Source organism: Manis javanica, chromosome 11 (genome assembly GCF_040802235.1).
Source record: "Manis javanica isolate MJ-LG chromosome 11, MJ_LKY, whole genome shotgun sequence".
In the NCBI taxonomy this organism is placed as follows: domain Eukaryota; kingdom Metazoa; phylum Chordata; class Mammalia; order Pholidota; family Manidae; genus Manis; species Manis javanica.
The window spans coordinates 24,357,363-24,373,305 of NC_133166.1; the positions used below are offsets into that span (position 1 = coordinate 24,357,363).

Sequence of the window (15,943 nt, forward strand, 5' to 3'; positions counted from 1 at the left end):
ATTGTAGACCTATGTACTCAAGTAGTTTAGTTTGTAATTGTCTTCATCTCTCATGTTTGAAGGGAGGATTTCTTTTTGGGCATCCAGAAGCTGATATAATTCATTTACTTTATCAGAATTACTATACATTGTTTCCTTTTTGTCTAATAAGTCATACACCCTTTGGACACATTTCAACAAATTTTTATTAATTTTCTACCACATGAAGTCAGGCGGTGATGGACTCAAATCCCAATCACATCACTTAACAGACATAAATTTTTATTAATTTTCTACCACATGAAGTCAGGTGGTGATGGACTCAAATCCCGATCCCATCACTTAACAGACATATGAACTTAAATAGATGGGCCATTGTTCCATTGTTTTGTTAACAAGTCTTGCATCCTCATGTAATTGTTCATTTCCTTTTTTCTGTTTCTTGGTTTGTGGTGGCCTTAGTTTTATTTATTTTTTAACCAGTTTATATGAAGCCTTTATAGTTTAGTATGGAAATTTAATTTTATAAATGTTTACTTAGTGAAATAATTATTTTCATCTTGAATTCAAAGTAGATGCAATTTATACATAAAGAACACTCAGCTTAAGATTCTGCATTTTGAGTTCAACATGTCAACTTTGCAGAATACATCTTCTTCCATTATTTTCCTGCTAACTGGTGTTCCTGGGCTGGAAGACTTCCACACCTGGCTCTCCATCCCCCTCTGCCTTTTCTACATAACTGCTCTCTCAGGAAACAGCATGATTGTCATTGCCATTGTCACTCAGCCCAGCCTCCACAAACCCATGTATTATTTTCTCTCCATGCTGTCCACCACTGACCTTGGCCTGTCTATATCCACCCTGATAACCATGTTGGGTGTATACTGGTTCAATGCCAGGGAGATCAGCTTTAACGCCTGCTCATCACAGATGTTTTTCATTCAACTCTTCATTGTCATGGAATCCTCAGTGCTGTTGGCCATGGCCTTTGATCGTTTTGTGGCCATCTCTAATCCTCTTCGGTATGCCTCCATTTTAACTGACCTTAAAATAGCACAGATTGGAGTAGCGATCATCACCAGGGGGACGTTTGTACAAATACCTATGCAGGTGCTTCTTAAGCGCCTATCATTCTGCCATAGCCACGTGCTCCACCACTCCTACTGCTTCCACCCTGATGTGATGAAGCTGTCATGCACAGACACCAGGGTCAATAGTGCAATTGGGTTGACTTCCCTGATCACAACTGCTGGGGTGGACTTGATCTTCATTGTCCTTTCTTATCTTCTTATCATTAAGACTGTCCTCAGCATTGCATCCCCAGAAGAGAGGAAGAAAGCTTTTGGCACATGTGTCTCCCATATTGGGGCTGTTGCTGTATTTTACATTCCATTGATCAGTCTGTCCTTTGTGCACAGATTTGGGAAGCATGCTCCACCTTATGTGCATACTCTGATTGCCAATGCCTACCTGTTAATCCCTCCTGTGGTGAACCCTATCATCTATAGTGTGAAGACCAAACAGATCCACAGGGCTGTGGTAAAGCTTCTCCACCCCAGTGCTACAAAGAACTAGATGGGTTCTAGTATATCCAAACGTTAAATTTTTTTTGAGGATTTAAATTGGATTGAATATTGGACTAGAAAATGAATTTTTCTAGTCCTGGTCATTGAATAGGTGAGTGAAATGCCATTCAGAAGTTAAAATGTTGAGACTCAGGCCTGGGCTGATAACATTTTAAAACATTAGTTTTAAGTATGAAATAGAAATTCTCTATCACAGTATTCTTCAGATAACCACAGTAATATAAACATTTCATCATTTAAGATGAAAGATTTTTGATGACCTTATCACCAATGACTAGATTTGGTTTCAAATGTGGAAATCTTTTTCTCAAAAAAGGTAAGGATAAAAAAGTGCATTATTTGCAAATAACTGTATTTTATCATCTAAATCTGGTATATACTACTGGTTATGGAATTGTTCCATTTATTCTTATTTTTCCTGTTTGCCTCTGACCTTCCTACCTTTAATATAAAAACTAGTTTCATCATCAATACATGTTTTATGGCTTTGTCAGTAATATAATCTTTTCTGTGAAATATTCTTACTCTCCCCCAGCTCTTCAGGGAAGACATTTAGCAGAAGTATTCTGTGAAAAATAACTGGTTAATTCAACATCAATCTATAGTTCAGAAGTGCTAATGTCATTTGTTAAGCTTAAAGCTTAATAAATCTGTTCTAGGTTTTAGCAAAAATACCACCTCAAATAAATTAATTTTATTCGAAGACTCAAGATAACCAGAAACAAAATGTAGACATATTTTGATCTGGTTTGATTTACGAGTCTATATTTGGACCCTCTCCTCAAAGAAAGTGGAAGTGGGTAAGTTAGTCATGCTCTTGGCAGGAAAGCAGAAATCATACTAGTGGTTAACTCTGGGAGTATTTAATCCAAGGAACTGGATGTCTGGGTATTGGAGGACTAAAAAGGTGCAAAGGGAACACAGAAATAATACTGAGACAATACGTGCAGGATGCACTTCCACCTCTATGTGTGTGGGAACAAAGAGAAGAGTTTGGGGTCATGAACCCTAGCAGCTTGGTGGAGGGTCTTTCCAGAGCTGACACTCAGACCTCCAATGGGAGGGTGCTGCCCTGCTGGTTCTAGTACCTCAGGAGTCAGATGGCAGCCCACATGGAGCCAAGATGCAGATCTCTGTGGAGAGGTGCTTTAGGGCTGGAGCTCAAGCCTCAGGCACACAGAGGAGGACCCCTCATGGACGTAGGACTCGCACCCCTGAAAGGGGGCCCATTGGCATCTGGTTTGGTTTCTTCCAAGGGAGCATGATGACACTGGTGCTGGGAATGTGGGTAAAGGTAAAACTGGAAAGTGGATCCAATGTTACTAGGCAAAGGACTATTATGTTGTGACCTTGACAGGAACAGCAAGCAAACATGAGATGCTTGTTCTTCTCGTAGCTTCCAGTCTCCTTGTGGCGTCTGCCAATTAACAGAACACGGCAGGGAACCAGCTGGCAAATAACTATGGCTCATGATTCCCCACCTTCTTATCAACAGCAGTGTGTATAGAATGCTGGTTTTGGAACCAAGATACAATAGCTTCTTAGCCAGCACAGTGGGATAACATGCATATAACATAATTAAGCTTGATATAACCATGATAAGGATTTCTTAGCTGTTCTGAACTGGATGTTGCTAATAATAGCATAACTAGTAACTATAAGCTATACAAGTGCTTCAACAATTCACCAAGTGTTTTTATATACAGTCTTCTGGAATGCTGCTAGTTGACAATTTTCAGTTTTTTCTTGGGTTTGCTTTCTTTCCTTTCTATCACATCCCTAGTTCCAAGGACCACTCAGGTCTCTGTTCAATGGCTAATGATAGAGTTCCATCTGTGTCCGCATTAGCTTGGTTTTGAGTTTGTTTGTTGCTCATGGACTTTTCCACTAAATTTTACTTGCTCTTTGCTCTTAGGGCATCTCTCACCTCTCCCAATTACTATTATCTTGTTAATCATAGATAATATCCAAAGACTGAGTATATGCCGTATCTATCCTTATTGATAGATTTTGACTGGAAACTTGTGCTCATTATTTTCACTGCCTTTCCCAGTGAAATAGATCTATTGCTCATCCTTCTGTGCTTTGCTTGATATTCTAGTATGTTGACCCAAAGGGACTGTATCACCCAGGTTCTCCTGTGGATAGACTTCTAGTTGCATTATAGAATGAAAGGCACTAGAAAGATCAAAAAGAGTAGGTGGAGAAATCCTGCTTAGATAACAATTCTCTTTCAACCATTTGTCTCTGGAGTAATCGTTTCTCACTCTCTTTGGTTTCTAAGTATCTCAGCATTCCTTGTTGGCTTCCTTAACCTTTGTACACCTTTCTACAATTAGTTCTTTCATTAAAGTCTCTCCATTTAAGTCATCTGAGTGATTTTTTTCCTGCCGATTTTGTGCCTGACATAAATCTCTTCAATGAGCCAAGGTGATGGCTCCTTGATCCTACTGGCAATGGTGCCTCTGCCTGAACTTCCCTTATAAGTACTTTTTGAGTATGACATGCATAAAAAAGGTGCTAGTTGATCCTTTCATCACCTGAGGCAAAAGGTAAATGCCCTTTCTGAGCCTTTGACTCCAGGTCTTAGTACCATGAATCTTACTTTAGCCACATGTAAGACCTCAGGGCAAGGCCTGCCAAGGTGGCTCCTAGGCACAGAGGAGCTATGGAGGATTTTCCGCAACACTCTATCAGGATCTGAGATCACAAAGCTGGTAGAGTGTCTGACCTCTTGGTTTGCTGGTCTGTGGAAAACTGGACACACAGCCTGGTGAAGTTTTCTAGTGCAAATAGAGTAACAGCCAGAATTGCAGACTGGTAGGCAGGAGGGAAGCTTTGGTTCTATTCAAACTTGCTTTCATTAAAAACATAAACTAGGAAGAACCCAAGTACTGTTTACTTTCTGCTTGACACTGTAGAAGCCAAAGTTTGTGAGATAAATAAGTACTAGGGATGTAGTGTACAACATGTAGTTAATACTGTATGGTATATATGAGAGTTTTGTTAAGACAGTTAATCCTAAGAGTTCACACACAAGGGGAAGAAAACATTTTTTTCCCTTTCTCTTTTGTATCTATGTAAGATGATGGTTGTTAACTAAACTCACTTCAGTAATCATTTCAAAATGTATGTAAGTCAAATTTTTATGATGTATATGGTGCTATATGCCAACTGTATCTCAATAAAACTGGAAGAAAGAAATTTGCTTTTCAGGTCTTCAGGAGCTATTAGACTTGTGTGGAAGCAAAAGTGAGTCCCAAATGTTTTTCACAATATAAGAGCTAAAGATAAGGCTGCTGTGTGGCCCTCTTTAAAAATCCCAGAAAGGAATTGGAGGTAAAGGGTGATCCCTTCTGTATGATTCCAATATTCTGCTGGTGTCTTCCATGGGCCAAACCAATCTGGAATCCAGCTGATGTGGAAGGCTGAGAAATACAGTCTGCACGGGTCAGCTCTCCTGAGATACTAAGCAAAGTAGAGTAAGAGAAAGAGATGGATTTGAGGGAAAACATGTCCCGGGCTATTGCAGTCCACCCTTTTTGTCACTTTTGAAATATACATATATATGATTGTTTCATGACTTAATATGATAGGAGCCAGCAGTTTTTTTACATGAATAAACACACTTTCCTCCTCTCCCTAAAAAGTACAGATGCAAAAGCTGTTCAAGCATGGTGTCCAGTATCTTCTAGTGATAACCTGTTTTCCAAGGCTGCTCAAGACAAGGACAGCGATCTTCATTTTCTCATGACCTATGACATAAATTGTAAAATTAAGTACTACCCGCAATCCTTATACAAAATAATAAGGAAAGAGAAAACATAATTAATTAATATATATGCATTAAAATACACATTGATGGTACATCCTCACTTTCATAGCTGGTCATGAGACTATAGTTTACACTTACCATTTTCTTACCCAACTTTATTTCACATATCTTCTTCTCCTTAGCCATCATTCAGGCTGCTGGATTGGCCCAAATTTTATCCCTAAAAGCATTGGGTCCTCATTGGTCCTGCCCTTATTGGGTTACTGTATTATTTCATCTGTGTTTACCATAAAATATGGAACCTAAGAGGAGTCATTGTAAAACCTTTGGCTCTAGATATGTCCTCACGGTGCAGCAGCAACCCAATTTCTCCTTGGTTTTTGGAATCAGCTTTGTAACCCCTTTTATTATTGGCTAACCCAGTGGAATGAGGAGCCCCAAATACACATTTTAGCATAGATGTGTGGGGGATAGAAAGTAATTTGTTAGTCTTATTATTAGGAGGGATATTGAAGTCAGAGTCAAGAGATGAGGTGGGACAGCATGAGGAGATGGATAATTTATCTGTAACAAAAGGGGATCAGAAACAGTTTAAACTCACCCAAAATGTACTACAGTATGTATTCACATTCCTGCATAACCCAGGGCTATATTGTCTCTCCAAACTTCTGTCATAATATAATCTGAAGAGACCTGGGCCACTAGAACTCCCCACAGAGCATTACAATGCTGATCACATGGGATGAACAAGAAGTAGCCAGTAACATATACACAGCATATACAACATATACACTGAGGAGGGTGGGTGGCAACCTTCAAAGATGCAGAGGCCTGTCTCCTTATTAAGACTGTCAGTGGCCCAGTGTTCTGGGAATATCTCTTCCACAGTAAAGGAAAAATATTGTGTCTTGCATTTCCCAGCACAGGAAGGACTCACGATGCTTAATAGGCAACTTTGGGTTCCAGAGGAAGCACACTGACCATGTTTCTCTCCCCATCTCTTTCCACATACTTGAGTAGCGTCTGGCTGACCCTGAGCTTTTCTCACATACCAAGAGAATCCTCCGACACTTATGTGTATTGTCCATTACAGGGTTGGTGTATTTGTGTACGTTCTTTCTGGATGAAAACAAATGCTCTAAGTATTTGTGGGTCTGAGGATTGTGGCTGGTTAAGAAATAAAGGTCTAGCCACACCCTAACATGTGAAGACAGTTCTCAGTGTTGCTCTCCCCTGCCTCCCCATTTATGTTTCTGGGGTGTAAGAGGAGGTACTCTAAGGTATGCTGCAGGTGTACCTCTGATATACAGACACTTCCAAAAATACTCTGTATTGAACATTCTGTTACTTAATCTAATGTTAATGTGTGTGTGTGTGTGTGCGCGTGCGCGTGCATGCATGTGCAGACATGGTGCTATTGCCTGTCAATTCATAGGCCACCTGCGATGATGCATTTAGGAATTCCTCACTGTGTGATCATCTCTCTATTTAATACTTTCTGTTCATATTTTCATGGGTATTGTTCCTGTTTACTGAAGAGTGACTGCCGTCAGAGTTGTGAGGAAGGGATGAGGCATCCTGTCACGGGGAGGGAGAATACATGTTTGGCTTTTCATCTGAGCAGTGGCAGAACCATTCCTAGTTCTTAAACTTTGTTTCAAAATTTCTCTGCGGCCCAAAATATGGCACAGGGAGGGCCAGGTTGGGGTTAGTGTGATGGAAGTAAAATAATCAGATTCAAGTATAATTCTCCAGTCCAACATTTGGAAATTTGGAAAGTCCCTTAAAGTGGCCTCTAATTCCTCTTCAATATTCTCAGTGCCAAAGTTGGTGGTAGTTTCATCTATTATTATTTCATTATTTGTTCTATCCTTCATGATTTTCCCAAATTTATAGATCACTAATCATACTGTCATATTCTAGTGATATTAGCCATCTAATCTTTTTTCCAAACCTATCTTCTTCCTTTTCTAAGGTAAGAGTACTTTGGAAATGTGTGCTCTTTCCATCTTTTCCTTATAATTCCAATTCGTTTTTTTTTTAATATAACAATGTTATTATGACACATACACACATCACATTCAATATATTCATTTAACATGTAACATTAATTGGTATTTATTATATTTACAGAGGTGTGCAACAATCACCACAAACATTTTTGTAGTCACAAAATAAATAATTCCTTTCCTACTTGGGTTCATGCCTTATGATTGCTGTGCTACTGGCAAATGGCTGCTGAGCAAGCTCATGGTGATCATTAACACCTCTACTCCCTTGCTCTCACTCTGTGCATGGCTTTGCTTTACAGCTGCTGTGCAGGGGTCAAATTGCCTTCGGATGAGAACTTGAGTCATTCATCTCCAGGATTCTCCTTTGGGGAATAAGAGTGAAGCTGGACTGAAAAGAAATTGCCCTTTATCATTTGTCATTTGGAGCACAAAGTGTCAGCAGGACACAGGTGTATAGAGTTCTCCCCCAGGAATTTGTTTTTCTGATGGGTAAATGGCTCTCAGCAGGCAGCCTCTGGGTTCCTTATGAAGGCTGTCATTCTCACATCTGGTAGCTCTCTGATTCCTGAGAACTCCCTGTGAGTTCTGAGAAGGAGAACCTCTTGGAGATGGTTTAAGGTTCCAGGAGTGATTGGGATTGTTTCCCCAGCCTTAGGATGAAGGATCTTCCTGTCTGTAAGTTGGTGAGGTTGACAGAATCTCTCTCTCTCTTTCTGACTTTAAAAGACTCTCTGCTTGCTTCCTGGGATGATGTTTCAAAGAGCAGCAAGCAGGATCAAGTGTCCTCCCTTTCCAAATCCATGATTTCTTCTTTGCATGAGGTCAGTGTTTTAGTGTGTTGGAGTCTTTTCTTAATACGTCAGGGACTGTACAATCTTCATATAGTTTATTAAACCTATATTTCAGAGGAAGCTGGTGAACTCAGCAGCATATATTAAACAGATTTATGTATTATGTCAATTTAAAAATAATTGCTGCAATATTCAAAATATATATAAATATAGACTACAGTCATGAGCATGTGTGCATTATTTCCATGATCTTTTTTTTTTTTTAAATGTTAAGCACTTTTAAAATAAGGATTGGCAAAAGCATGGCTTTTAAAGTCAGAAAGAAAAGAGCTGAGTCCCTAGAAACTGCCATCAGCTCATCGGGTGAATGTAAAAAAGTGACATGATTCCGCTGAGCCTCAGTTTTCTAAACATAGTCTTAGTTTTTCCATCTTAAAAAGGAACCAATAAGATCCAATGTATGCTTCTGTGACAGCAATAGATGTGAAGCTTTGTAGTGGAAGCTGTCTTTGTAAATGTCCTTGGGGATGTGGTTAGAGGAAAGAATTTTTGGAGTTAGGAAAAGAGACTTATAAACAAATCTTTACAAAAGTAGTTATTTAATATTTGCTTATTATTTACAGTGAAAGAAGACTAAAGGATGGTTTAAGAATCGCAGAATTAATAAAAAAGGAACTCTAAGGTGAACTGTGGACTTGCGTGATTGTGACAAGTAAATGTAGGTTCATCAGTTGTAACAAATCATGCGGGGTGTTACTAATGTGGAAGTCTATGCATGTGTGGTGTTGGGAATCCGTGGGAAATATTTGTCCCTTTTTTTTCATTTTGCTGTGAACTTAAAACTGCTCTAAAAAATGACTCGTTTTTAATGACAGCCTTTCTCTATCTTTATTAAACATGCAGTATGACATGCTTAAACAATTAACCTTACATCTTAGCTTTGGGATATGCCACTGGTTCCTAAACTTTGTTGCATACTGGAAACACTGGGATGTTTTCTAAAAATACTAATGCCTGGCTCCCACACCCACAAATGTTATTGTTGGGTACAAATTGGGCATCAGAAATTTTAAAGCTTCTACCAGTGATTCTAATGTACGGCTAAATTTAGAAACCACTGGACTACGTACTTATGGAATGAGGAAGAAGTTTGGTTCGGGGAAACAGAGTGCTTATTATATAACTTGATCATATCCCTTAAAAAAGCAGTGGGTACTTAATATGTGTCTGTACTTATAGAAGACTCTCTTATGTGATGTAAAAGAAATTTTAGCCTTGTAGAAAAGCCTGAAAGAAGAGAAAAGAATTGGGTGTCTTTCTAGAAAAATCAGGTCCATGAAGTTTGAAGGTGATAATAATGGATTTATTTGGTATTTTAAGCTTCTTAAGGTAAAAAGCTAAAAAGGTAAACAGAAGAAGAGCAACAGGAAATTGAAAGAGAAGTCTGTTACATTCTTAAAATAGTGGATAGTAAGTAGTTGTCTTTCAGAATGTTACTCAGTTTACTGCCAACCTTGAATGGGTTGGCCAGAATGGAGGTTAAGAATACATCACATTATTATTGAAGAGCAGGCATAGCTTTTTGAAACAGCTGAATCATTATGGGATAAACCAGTGCAAATCCTTTGCCTTCTCTACTTACTGATTGAACATAAGCTTCCAGGGCTCCCCTGATGAGGAGAAGCCTGTCCTTTTCAGATGGATGGTCACCCAGCCATTGGGAAAGTGTGCGTGGGACCATTCTGCCCTTTGGAAAGGGGAAATTTCAGCTCAGTAAGTGATCTGGGGAATGAAAACTGAATAATGATGCCGAATGGATTAACATCTCCTAGGGCAGGATTATTGGCCACATGTTCACTTGTCTGAAAGAGCAGAAGTCTGAATGATCTCAGCATTTGATAGGATTTTCCTAAATCAGATGCTCTTCTGCAGAACAGACCTACTGCCAACTGCATCTGTGCAAAATTAGCAAGTGATACTTTCCCTACTTCACCAGGAGGTCTTATGAGACTGAAATTGTAAATAAAAAGTTCAGTTGCTCTTTGGGCAATAGCTTCAGTGTTGTCAAAGACAAAACCCTTGCATTCAAAGTGTTTAAAAGTAGTCACTCATAACTCTGGCAGCAAAACCTTGAAGCTCCTTCATGTACAGAGAACAGGGAGCATCAGGCTTTCCTAAAGTGGATAATGATCCAGAAAAATCTTCTTGATGCATATTGATAATTATGGCTTCTATAGCATCTCCCACTGAAGTCAATAAGGACTGCCCAGCATTTCCCATTAGAACATGGATTGTCTTTAGGGCTGAAATTATAGTTTGCTCACCTGCTGGTGGGAATGAACTCTGACTGGAAACCACCTTTGTTACTGACTGGTGTGACTTGGACAGTGAATTCACTACTGCCACATTTCTTCTCTGCCCGTCAGTGAGAGGCCCAGTCATCTGATTGGCAGCTCCTCGTGTGGAGAGAAGCTGCTCTGATTTTACACCATTTAACTAGTCTTTGCCATGTTTTTGATACAACTGTGAGGTTTGCATCAACAGCAGCTAATTCAGTTCACTTGCTATAGTTTTATATATGAACTGCAAGTTCATCGGCAGAAGGAGGATCACAACCACCACAGGGACACACCAAGATGACAGGATCAAAGAGTTGAGATAAGGGTTTTGATAGATGAGCAGCTTCATAGAGTTGCAGTGAGTCTTTCAAAGCCTTCTCTGGATCATAATCTGGGTGTTTTTGTATGACTATGTTTTGTGTATTATCTTCCATGTGTTGTAGGTCAATATAGAGTCAATAGGTCTGCTTGCATTAAATGTCCCCTGAATATTTTGGCTGTATTGATGAAGACGCTGCCATAAGTCATTACAGAGATGCAATAATTTAGGGTATTCTCCTTCAAATGCCTGTTTCGCATAGAATTTGTTGCCGTATGAACTTGAGAAGAAAGTGCTTGAGTCACTGAATTCCCGGATCTGTGTAGAATTTCAGATTGTCCATCAGTTCCTTAGGCTGGGAAGTCCAAAACCATGTTGCTCTCAGATTTGGCATCTGGTGAGAACTGCTTCTTCACACATGGCCATCTTCTGTGTCTTTATGTGGTGGAAGGACAAAAATAAAGTCTTAAAGAATAGCAGCAATAACAAAAATAGGGGAAGCTAAAGTTCATACCTATTAATTTAAATGTACTTTAAAAGTTTTTCAATTGTGTTTCATAATCTTATACATGAAGATTTTTTTTACCAATCAAAAAAATCTTAAGTACAATTCTCAGGCAGTAGAAAACACACACACACACAGAGTGAAAGAAAGAGAATGGAATGATGTGAAAAGGAAGAGAGAGAGAAAAAAAGGAGTATTTCTGCCTACAAACTTTACTGATAGAGTTTCCTGCATTAGAATAGTCCTACTATGTTTCTCTTTGACTAAATAAAGTTAGCATGAGAAGCATGTGGAGCAGTAGAAAAACAGATTCAGACAAAAAGACACAGTGAAGTAAATTGCTTCATAGGTGGCATTTCATACAATTTCGCTATGTTGTCAGGGAGAAGGACCAATTTGGATACTTAGCTAATCACTGTGATGTCTTAAATTATTTCCTCTAATAAAAAGAGCATTAAATTGAAAGCTTGTTTCCTCACTTTTAAAATAAAGGGGTATGATGTTGAGTTCCTTACCTCTTCATCTGGAAAAATTTGTTTTTATCAACATACATATTAAAGCAAAGTCCATGTTTCAAGAATAAATACCAGATTTGTAAGAGAAATGTTAGTTTTTCTCCTATTTAAAAAACAGTATGCCAATATTGTTACATGAAATTTGTTTCTAATTTGAAGGGGCCATATATCAGGAATCACAATATATGCCTGATATTAAGTGTCTAGGGTCTATCATTATTACCAGATGTAAGCCATTCATTTATTCAACAGATACTCTTAGACCCTATTGTGCCAGGCATGTTTCCAGGCTCTGAGATCACAGGTCCAAGAACAGCCAGTGAGGACCTGGTGTTCCCTTGGGGTCATCTCACCTTAGAGGCCATGCCTCTGCAGCCTCATCAGGAGGTGCTTCCTGCTTCTTTTCCTTAAACACTGCCATTCCCCAGGGCTCTTTACTCCGACCTTCTTTTCCTTAGATTTTATTCCTCTAAGATATTTTTCACTCTCTTGTAATTTGGACATCAGCTAGACAACTCTCAGCCTTACTATGAGGGTGGGGTTACAGAGGTTCTTGCATGTAAATCACAGATGAAAAAGTAAGGCTTGTCTTCCAAGTGACATCCAAGAGCTCACTCCAAATCCCTGGATTTTATTTTGTTTTTCATTGCCTCAATTCTAGTTTTCTAGCCATTACATTTTTTTAGTGTATCTTCAAGAGAATTCCTATTTTCCACATTTTCCTTTTTTCCTTTCTTCAAATAGTTAGGGAGATACCTTCTTCGTCACACTTCCTGCAAGCAGTTATTCTCACCTCAGTTGAAGGCCTGCCTGTTCATTCATGGGTTGTAATGAAATTCACTCCATTAACTTAAATTCAGATTTTTCTTCCCCAGGGTCCTGTAGAGACCTTGGGGTACCAGCACTGATTCTAATTCTAGAGTATATACTGGTGGTTCATAGGTTTTTTACACATTTGTTGAATGAGTGCGTACATGTATGAAAGAACGAGGAACACATACATTGAAAACCAAGCATTCTTTCTGTAGATAATAGGGTGTCAGAAAACCTAGAAGAAGATCCAATATAGAGGAACTTTGATGCTACAGACTTCTTTATCTGGTGAGTACATGCTCATATCCTCAAACAGAGGAGATGGTTCAGTTAGTATCCTCCATCACAATAGAGCTGAATCCAGATTCAATGAGGGTTTCTGAGCAAACTCCCTGGTCCCATAGTTTTCAGTGCCCTTTTAAGAAAATAGTGTCTCAAGACACTTTTGGGTAAATCTTCTCCAATTGATATCTAAGAGTTTCCAGAGTTTCATTGTTCTAGTTGAGGTTACCTTCAGGCTACATATCTTCAGGGAGAACATCCCTTGAATATTACCAGGTTTACAGCTATTATCTGAGTAAATATTTTAACAAGTATCATCCAGTATGGTCTATTTGCATAGACTGATTGATTCTTTTCTAGTATTTAGAAATAGCTGTTTTATATTCATTCAGAAGTATTTTTCTAAAAAAATATCTAATACCTTTATTTTCCTTGTTCACTGGGTACACAAAGAATTACACATCTTAATGCACCTCTTAAGGTTTTTTGCTTTGGAAACTGAGCGGTGAATAAAAGCAGGATGAATTGTCTTTTTCATTGTCTATTGTTAAAAATACCTGCTGTATACATAGAATTACAGAACTAGGAAATGTTACTGTTATCTAATCTAACCACTTTTATATATGTATATGGAAATATACTAAAGCTCAGCTATAACATATAGGACTCTTACTAAAACCCTCATACAATTTAGTGCTCTCTTTCCCTAGTTCACCCAAGATCGACTTCAAATCAAGGAAAACAGCTGGGCATGCGCTTCCATTAAGTAGGGCAACGTTCACTAGTGATCCTAAATTGTATGGTATCTAGAGAAAAATGAACACATTTTTCTTTCCTATTTTCATAGGATATGGTCCTTTCCTCCAGGGTCATCTGCTTCCTTCCATCATGCCATCCATCAACCAGAGCATTTTCCAACCTGAAGTCTTCTTTCTTACTGGCATCCCTGATTTTGAACCTCAGCATGCCTGGATCTCCATCCCATTCTGTTGTCTCTATGCCATTGCCATTTCTGGAAATGGCATGATCTTGTTTGTCATCATCACTGAATCGAGCCTCCATGAACCCATGTACTATTTCCTCTCCATGCTATCCGTCACAGACCTAGGGCTGTGCCTTTCCACACTGGTCACCGTGCTGGGTATTTTCTGGTTTAATGCTCGAGAAATCAGCTTTGATGCCTGCATTGGCCAAATGTTCTTTATCCACTGTTTCACAGTCATGGAGTCCTCAGTACTCCTGACAATGGCTTTTGATCACTTCATTGCCATCTGTAACCCACTAAGATATGCAATGATCTTAACCAATTCAAGGATCATCAAAGTGGGCTTGGCAATTGTTATTAGAGGGACAACAGCTCTAGTGTCTGTACTGCTCCTTAAGCATCTGTCCTTCTGCCATAGTCATGTTCTGCACCATTCATTTTGTTTCCACCCTGATGTGATGAAGCTTTCATGTACAGACACCAAGGTCAACAGTGCAGTTGGTCTGGCCATTGTCATCTCTACTGCAGGCTTGGACTCTGTCTTGATCCTCCTCTCCTATGCTCTGATCATCCATTCTGTGCTCAGCATTGCTTCCCCAGAGGAGCAGAAAAAGGCCTTTGGTACCTGTGTCTCACACATAAGTGCCATTAATATCTTCTATGTCCCAATGATCAGCTTGTCACTGGTGCATAGATTTGGGAAGCATGCCCCTCCCTTTGTGCACACTCTCATTGCCAATGTTTATCTGCTCATCCCTCCTGTAATGAATCCCATAATCTACAGTGTGAAGACCAAGCAAATTCGCAAGGCCATCTTCAAAGTATTCCTTTCCAAGCTAACTTAGGACATTTTCAGTATATCCTTTTTTACGAAGTCTTCTATAATTCATGTTTGATCATTCATTAGCATGAGTTACAGCTCTATCTTGAAAAAACACATGTATACATGCTTTCATTCTATTCTGATGATTCGATAACTTACTACATATACAGTTGTAGACTGGTGATTCTTTGAGGATAGGAACTATGTCTTGTATACCTCTAACCTTATCACAAATGCTGCTTATGGTACAGAATTGATCCACAATTGAAATATGTCTGCAAAATGGACAATGAAGTCATACATTGGTGTCCAAAGGGTCTCTCCCCCCTCTAGGGTATGTAGTTATCCAGGGGATATGTGATATAATTTAGATCAGTAGGGAAGTCCAAGTTGCAGTAATCCTAACTGTTTATTGGTAATGATTATTATTTCTCTAATGGATTATTCGTGGCTGGGGAGAATCACAAAAAGCCACAAGAAATGTAATGAGAAGCATACTTTTCTAATTCTTAAAGGAGTTATTCGGGTCCTTTTGGTAAATGTTTTAAAATCTGATTATGTAATATCTAGTGATTCATCTTCTAAATATGTGTCTAATGGGGGAAAGTGGTCAATGATGTATGGTGACTGTTCAACATCATTATACATTGCAACAAAAATTGGAAACTACTTAAATAGTTACTGTAGGATATTGTTTAAATAATATATGAACTAGCATGCAAAAAAATTCTGATATAGATATAAATGATAATGTTAAGAGAAGAGATAGATTAGTATACAGGGTACTTATCATTGTGTATATATTTCATATGAATGGTTCAAGCATGCCCACTTTTATATATTGCATTACAAAGATATGGGTAAGCATGTTCCAAATGTCAAATGTACTTATCTTCTGATAATGGGATATTGGTTTGTTTATATTTTCTTTATATTTCCTGCATTTAAAAATGCTTATACTGAGTTTTAAAAAATTTTCAGATAATGAAGTAATCTATGTCCACTTAACATCCACCTAAAAACAAATAACTTTTTTGTTCTTCAGTTTCATCCAATTTCCATTCCCATGTGCGTTCACAACCTGTCTTTGTACCACTCATAGGATACATTTATAATATGATATTCACCGTCCTTTTTTATCCATCACATATTAAATGTAGTCCAGCATCAGTATATCAGAAGCACATATAATTTTTTAAAGAGAAGATTCCTCAAC

At 38.6% G+C, this 15,943-nt stretch overlaps 2 protein-coding genes and 1 pseudogene across 2 annotated transcripts; 2 read left to right on the forward strand and 1 right to left on the reverse strand.

The window, feature by feature from the left end:
* Positions 1-609: 609 nt before the first annotated feature.
* Positions 610-1,557, forward strand: LOC118967039 (olfactory receptor OR51C1-like). Its single transcript, XM_036991009.2, has one exon. The coding sequence runs from the start codon at positions 610-612 to the stop codon at positions 1,555-1,557; it is 948 nt and encodes a 315-aa protein (XP_036846904.2).
* An 8,147-nt stretch (positions 1,558-9,704) lies between these two features.
* On the reverse strand, positions 9,705-12,245 carry LOC108397221 (conserved oligomeric Golgi complex subunit 5-like; annotated as a pseudogene).
* Positions 12,246-13,807: 1,562 nt separating this feature from the next.
* On the forward strand, positions 13,808-14,749 carry LOC108397220 (olfactory receptor OR51C1-like). Its single transcript, XM_036990998.1, has one exon. It carries the CDS (start codon positions 13,808-13,810, stop codon positions 14,747-14,749), a length of 942 nt encoding a protein of 313 aa, XP_036846893.1.
* The last annotated feature ends 1,194 nt before the right edge of the window (positions 14,750-15,943 follow it).

What these genes read in the sequence shown, in the direction of transcription:
- LOC118967039 (XM_036991009.2), top strand. Translation starts at nt 610, where the DNA reads ATGTCAACTTTGCAGAATACATCTTCTTCCATTATTTTCCTGCTAACT.
- LOC108397220 (XM_036990998.1), top strand. Translation starts at nt 13,808, where the DNA reads ATGCCATCCATCAACCAGAGCATTTTCCAACCTGAAGTCTTCTTTCTT.